Here is a 7717-nt window from a genome sequence, read left to right as displayed (position 1 = left end):
GTTTAACGTCATTAGCTCGACGACCTGTTATTCAAGTTGTGGGCTCCTCGAGAACAATCTCCTCAACTGTGTGCGTTTAAAAATTCTCATAAAAGGGTTTCAGTCTTTGATCATTCACCTTAAAGCACTTATGGGTTTCTTCGCTTTGAATTTCCACTGCACCATTCAAGAATAAATTAATAATAATGAATGGACCTATCCATTTGGATCGAAGCTTACCAGCGAAAATTTTTAAGGTGGAGTCGTATAGGAGAACTTTTTGTCCTATTGAAAACTACTTCCTAGTGATTAGCTTGTCATGAAACGCCTTCGTCTTTTCTTTATAAACTTGAGCATTTTCATATGCATCGTTTCTAATTTCCTCAAGTTCCTGGATGTCCAACTTTCGAGACCTTCCTGCAGACTCCATCTCCATATTACACTGCTCAATTGCCCAAAATGCTTTGTGCTCTAATTCAACCAGGAGATGGCACGGTTTATCGAAAATGAGTCGGTAAGGTGACATGCCTATTGGTCCCTTGTAAGCTGTCCTATAAGCCCAAAGTGTGTCATTTAATCTCAAACTCCAATCCTTTCTGTTAGGTTTAACAGTCTTTTCTAGAATGGACTTGATTTTTCGATTCGACAGTTCAGCTTGCCCGTTTGTCTGTGGATGGTAAGCAGTGGCAATTTGTTGAGTCACTCTATATTTCTCCATAAGTGCACTTACGAGCTTATTGAAAAAATGAGGTCCTCTGTTACTGATTAATGCTCGTGGAGTGCCATACATGGAAAAAATAAAACTTTTAATAAAGTCAACTACGGTCTTAGCATTATCATTGCGAGTGGCCTTCACTTCTATCCACTTAGAAATGTAATCAACAGCTAAGAGTATATAAAAATTACCAAAAGAAGAAAAGAAATGACCCATAAAATCAATGCCCCACACATCGAAAATTTTGCAAATATGAATAGGAGTAAGGGGCATCTTATTTCGACGACTAAGGTTGCCAACTTTTTGGCACCTTTCAAAGGTTTTGTAGAATAAAAAGGCATCACGAAATATGTTTGGCCAAAATAGTCCACTTTTGACAATTTTATGTGCGGTGCGTTTATGTCCAAAGTGTCCTCCACATGCATAAGAATGACAAAAAGTTAAGATGGGCTGTACCTCTGTTTCTGCTACACACCATCGAATTACCTGATCAGAGCAATGCAACCAAAGGTAAGGATCATCCCAGATGTAATACCGAACATCCTTTTTTATCTTATTTTTTTTGACCTTGGTAATTCTGAAGGAACAGTACCTGTAACGAGGTAATTTACTATGTCTTCGTACCAAGGATGAACCGCTTTTGCTGAAAAGAGGTTTTCATCTGGGAAGTTGTCTTTCAATGGTGTGTCATCTACTGGAATCAGTAATCGACTCAGATGGTCAGCTACTAAGTTTTTGCTCCCTTTTTATCTCAGATTTTAAAGTCGAACTCTTGTAGGAGCAGAATCCACGTAATCAGTCAAGGTTTTGCCTCCTTCTTCCCTATTAAATATTTCAAAGCTGCATGATCAGAAAAGATAATCACCTTAGTTCCTAACAGGTAAGATCTAAATTTGTTTAAAGCAAATACAACAGCTAATAATTCTTTCTCAGTGGTTGTGTAATTGCTTTGGGCAGATCCAAAGTCTTTGAAGCATTGTACATAACATGAGGCACTTTCCCTATTCTTTGGCCAATAACAGCTCCCACACTTCGGTCACTTACATCACACATGATTTTGAATGGGAAGTCCCAATTTGGTGGTTGCACTATGAGAGAGGAGACCAATTTATGCTTCAGTACGTCAAATTCGTCTTTACAAGTCTGGTCAAATTCAAATTCTTTATCCTTTTGTAACAGACTGCAAAGCAGTTGCGCAATTTTCGAGAAGTCTTTCATGAATCGTCTGTAAAATCCTGCATGACTAAGAAACGAATTAACTTCCCTCACAGATGTGGGGTAAGGTAATGAGTTAATAATATCCGTTTTTGCCTTATCAACCTCAATTCCTTCCGAGAAAACTATATGACCTAAAATTAATCCTTTGTCAACCATGAAGTGACATTTTTCATAATTTAAAGCAAGATTGAATTCTAGACATCTTTGTAATATCTTAGCAAGATTATCGAGACATTCGTTAAAAGAGTTACCATACACCGTGAAGTCATCCATGAAGACTTCAATGATTTTCTTGACATAATCGGAGAATATGCTCACCATGCAGCTCTGAAAAGTGGCCAGAGCATTACAGAGTCAAAACGGCATTTGTCTATACGCGAACGTTCCAAAAGGGCATGTGAAAGTTGTTTTATCTTGATCCTCAAGAGCCACCGGAATTTGGAAAAATCCCGAGTACCCATCGAGACAACAATAATGGGCTTACCAGCTAATCGCTCGAGCATTTGGTCGATGAAGGGAAGTGGAAAATGGTCTTTCAGGGTAGCTGCATTCAACTTTCTGTAATCGATGCAAACCCTCCATCCATTCTGGACTCAAGTAGAGACCAGCTCTTCTGACGAGTTTTTCACCACTGTCACGCCAGTTTTCTTGGGCACGACATGAATCGGGATAACCCAATCACTGTTAGAAATTGAGTATATCATTCTAGCATCTAACAGTTTCTCGATCTCCTTCTTTGCTACCTCCATCATGGGTGGATTAAGGCGCCTCTGAGTATCTCTCTTTCGTTTCGTGTTCTCTTCGATGGAAATTCTGTGCATACAAGTGGATGGACTTAGCCCTTTTATGTCGGCTATTGTCCAACCAATAGCTTCCTTATAATCTCTCAGAACTTGAACTAGACTTTCCTCCTCGTCTCTAGTTAGTTTGTTTCACATTATCACCGGTAAAGTATCTTTCTCTCCCAAAAAGACGTACTTAAGGTGGTCCGGCAATGCTTTAAACTCTAGGGCTGGTGGCTGCAAAACCGAAGGCAAAATTTTAGTTTGGGAAGGTAATAGTTCAAATTGGTTACCTCTGTTCATCAATGATGGTTGCGTCTCCAAGTGTTTGACAATTTCTCGCAACGATTCTTCTATAATTGCTAATTCCTCGAGATGATTTAAAACATCCATGTTAATGCCTCCGTAAAGGACAGTTTCCAACTCATCATAGTCATGATATTTGAAATAAGATTGAGTTAAACAATCTATACTATTGATACTAGACATATTTAATAATAAGTTAGGATGACCCATAGCTTCGTAGACATTGAATTTCAGGATTTCGCCATCAAACTCCATTGTCAGTGTTCTGCTCCGAATGTCAATTTTTGCGCTTGCGGTACTTAGGAAAGGCCTTCCAAGCAGAATGTCAGATGAATTAGTTGAGTTATCGTCCTCCATATTAATAATATAGAAATCTACAGGGAAAACTAATTCGTTAACTTTAACAAGGACATCTTCAAGCAACCCTTCGAGATAGAGGACTGACCTGTCCGCCAACTGGATTATTACTCCTGTCTCTTTTAAAAAACCCGCGTTAATCAACTTATAAATAGAATAAGGCATAACATTAATGGAAGCCCCTAAATCACACATGGCTTTCTTAATGCCTACATTACCTATCTCACCGAAAATAGCAAACATACCTTGGTCCTTGTATTTGGGCGGAACTTTCTTTTGCAGTACTGCGGAGACATTTTCTCCTACATTTACTCTTTCGTTACCTATTAACCTCTTCTTGCTTGTACACAATTCCTTGAGGAATTTTGCATAACGAGGGATTTGTTTGATAGCGTCGAGCAAAGGGATATTTACCTCCATCTTCCTGAATGTTTCGAGGATTTCTTTTTCCTCATTCTCTTTCTTATCCTTTGCGAGCATCCCTGGAAAAGAAGGTGGCATCACGACTGGTTTCTGAATTTCTAATTCTGGTCTGGCTTTTGGATTAGATATCTACTTTTCCTGTTCCTTGTCTTGCCCGTGACTTTTGTCTGGAACTGTTTCTAAAACTTTTCCGCTACGAAGAGTTATTGCACTTGCATTCTGCCGAGGATTCAGCTCTGTTTGGGAAGGTAATTTACCTTGAGATTCCAAATGATTAACTGCCATCGAGAGTTTACTAACTTGATTAGTTAACTCTTGTATTAATGTGTTTGTCCTTTGTTGATATTTTTCAGCATTGACAGTAAGTCTTTCCACAACAGCTTCTAGAGATGTGCTCAGCTTGGGTTGTTGTTGTGGTGGTTGCAGAGGTCTCGGTTGGTATGATGGATTATATCGGGGATTAGCTTCATAACTCAAGTTGGGATGATCCTTCCACCCGGGATTGTAGGTGTTGGAGAAAGGATCATAGCGTCTTTGCGGAGGTCTGGAAAACCTCTGACAGCATCAACATGTGCTATTGAATTATCGTTAAGGATTGGGCACAAATCCATCGGATGTTCAGACGTGGTACAAATTCCACACAGTTGGGTCAGATTCTTCTTTTCTGTAAGAATAGATTGAACAATATTAGTAAGCTTATCCAATTTATCTTCTAAGGATGAAATGTTTACCCCATTAACCCGTCTTGTGGGTTTTGAATTCAGCCGATACTGTTGAGAATTTGCCGCCATAGTGGATATCAGTTTTCTTGCCCTTTGAGGAGTCATATTGAGAAGCGCCCTTCCACTAGCAGCGTCAATCATCTTCATTTACATAGGGAGTAAACCTTCGTAGAAATACTGAAGAAGTGATTGTTCGGTCAAACCGTGTTGAGGACAACTTGCACACAGTTTTTTGTACCGCTTCCAATAGTCGTAGAGCGATTCACTCTCCATTAGGTGAATTCCCACTATGTCTCTCCGAAGTTCAGCTGCTCGTGATGCTAGAAAGAATCTGTCAAGAAATACACGAGATAAGTCATCCCACGTTGTAATAAAATCAAGGGGTAAGTAAAATAACCATTCTCTTGTATAAACTAAAGAAAAAGGAAAGGCTCGAAGTTTGATTTTATCTTTGGTTACTCCCTGAGGTTTCATGCTTGAGCAGACCATGTGGAATTCTCTCAAGTGAGTGTGTGGATTTTCATTCTTCAAGCCTCAAAAAGTGGGAAAAAGGTGAATCAAGTCTGACTTCAACTCGAACGGGGTTTTTCCGGTTGGATAGTTGATGCATAACGGTGTTTGCTCGATAGGAGTAGTGGCTAGTTGACGAATGGTTCGGTTTGCCATCCTTTTCGGTTCACCGAGGTTGTCTTCTGCTTCTTTTATTTCAAAAAGTGGTTCGATCTCAGGTTCAACCACCTCGACTTGTTTCCCATGTCAAATTGCCTCTGCACGAATTGCAGGCTCAACTTTTCGACGTCGGATTCTAGGGTCCCTTGTCCTAGCTCGACTTCTGCTTTACTTGCACGTTTAAGAGCTTCTGTCTCTTTTTGCCGTGCTCGTACTGATTTCTCGATCTCTGGGTCGTATTCGAGATCTCCAGATGAAGATCTGGTCATGAAGACGATTTAAATAATTGTGAGTGTTGCCAATCCCCGGTAATGGCGCCAAAATTGATGGTTGTCGATTCCACCAATATAATCCTACACCTAATTTGCAAACTTGAGCAGTATAGGGAGTAGGGTTGATCCCTCAGAGACTGGGTTCATGTAAAATTGTTGCTCTTTCTCGACCAGATTCGTGTCTAGGCAGTTGTCGTGCCCAAGAAATTTGGGGGAGGATAAAAATTAAAAACATGAAATAAACAAAAAAAATGCGTAAAAAGTAAAAGCTAAAAACAAATAATAAAAAAAGTTAAATAAATCTGAAGAAAAATCAATTAAACTTAGCTCAGCTTTAGGCACGGGTTTTTTTCTCATCTTTGAACTGATCCACGAAATTAGATGAACTCCTCTTTTCCAATAAGCTAGTTCTAGCTACCAAGGATGCCTCGGACACCAGCTCTTCCTTGTGTAAATTAGTTATGGAACATCCTATAACTAACCCTTACCGATTGAATAACCAACGAAATGTTCGTGGTTTAGAACTCCTGTAACACCCCGAACCCGAGTCCGACACTGGAGTCGAACACGAGGTGTTAACAAACTTTGAAAAATTTCCAGACACTGCCCAATCTGTGTACTAGTCGCTTTAAAAATCATATCTTGAGCTTCACAACTCGAAAATCAGTTTCGTGATTTTCCCTGAAACTAGACTCCTATGCCCATCTACATATTTTTTCTAGAATTTTTGATCGGCCAATTAGTACAGTTTATTAGTTAAAGTCTCCCATGTTACAGGAATCGACTACCCTGACCTTTGCGCATTACGACTTGGATATCTCCTTGTACAGGGCTCCAATACTGATGCTGTTTATTTCTATAGAAACTAGACTCAGAGAGGAATCTACACATATATGGTATGACTCCTAATTATCTCTGGTTAATTTATAATCAATTTCCAAAGTCGGAACAAGGAACCCAGAACCCGTTCTGACCCTGTCTCACGAGAACCTTAATATCTCTTAACATACTATCCGTATGATTGTTTCATTACTTTCCTATGAAAGTAGATTCTTCAAGGTTTGTTTACATAATTTATTCACTATTTAATTCCATTCCTACTATTTTTAGTGATTTTCCAAATCTATGTCACAGATGCTGTCAGCATCTACCTTTAAGGTAGGCTTTACCTATTTCATGGTTCAACTAGCCCTTTTTGCATACATAGCACAATTTATGAAAGTGATTAACCATTCCCGTGGCCAATCCTTGTCAAGCATATCCACACTAAATGATTATAACATTATACTTAAACACATATAAGCCATTTTCACATGGCTATCCAAAACTTATACATCACATAAGGTACTCGAAAAACAACAATGGGTCATCCTAAACATGCCATATCAAAATTCAACCAAAAGAGTACCCAAAAGAGCCTTTGATAGTGTGGACGACTTCGACTTCAAGATCCCGAGTCCGATAGCTGGAGAACCAAAAATCTATAAAACAGAGGAGCAATGGAACGAAGTAAGCAATTTATGCTTAGTAAGTTTTGAGCAAGGAATTCCAGCATAACGAAAGAATAGCACACATTTAGCTAAACGGAATATTTCATAATACACAATTTCCGACATCAAACTTACTTCACAACGTTAACCCTTATGTACATACACAAAAGACCAACTTAGCCGAAGGCCGGTAGCTCGTTCATCAACTGAGCGAATATTTATTTGTAAGGGCTCGATTAAATTCAACACATACGTAACATATCCCAATATTGGGATGTTTTTCGAGTATTAGCTGAAATTTTACAGCAAGCTCATTCATTACCAAAATCACGTACCTTCGGAATTTAACCGGATATAGCTCCTCGTTCAAGTGCCTTCGGGACATAGCCCGGTTATAGTAACTCATACAATGCCTTCGGGACTTAACCCGGATTTTAAAACTCGCACAAATGCCTTCGGGACTTAACCCGGAATTAGTATCTCGCACAAAGGCCTTCGGGACTTAACCCGGAATTAATAACTCGTACAAATGCCTTCGGATCTTAGTCCGGATATAGTCACTTAGCACAAAGCCTTCGGGACTTAGCCCGGACAGCATTCAATTAATCATGCACATCTAACAATAATTCATGGCACATTCGTATTTCATTTTCATTTGCAAAACTCAAACACAAGGCACATATCATCCTTGCACATTCGGCTCAATAGCCACACATAGAGCATGATTTTCATTTGCTTAAAACATGATTTAATCACATCGTAATTTAAGCTCTCTTACTCAAGA

General features: G+C 39.2%; 1 protein-coding gene across 1 annotated transcript; it reads right to left on the bottom strand.

Annotated features, from left to right (window-relative positions):
- Positions 1-274: 274 nt before the first annotated feature.
- LOC107902419 (uncharacterized) lies at positions 275-697 on the bottom strand. The gene has a single exon (XM_016828607.1). The coding sequence runs from the start codon at positions 695-697 to the stop codon at positions 275-277; it is 423 nt and encodes a 140-aa protein (XP_016684096.1).
- Between the last annotated feature and the right edge of the window lie 7020 nt (positions 698-7717).

This window comes from Gossypium hirsutum, chromosome D05, assembly GCF_007990345.1.
Source record: "Gossypium hirsutum isolate 1008001.06 chromosome D05, Gossypium_hirsutum_v2.1, whole genome shotgun sequence".
NCBI classification, from domain to species: domain Eukaryota; kingdom Viridiplantae; phylum Streptophyta; class Magnoliopsida; order Malvales; family Malvaceae; genus Gossypium; species Gossypium hirsutum.
The sequence above is the reverse complement of the archived record's forward strand: the minus strand, read 5'-3'. Positions and strand labels throughout refer to the sequence as shown.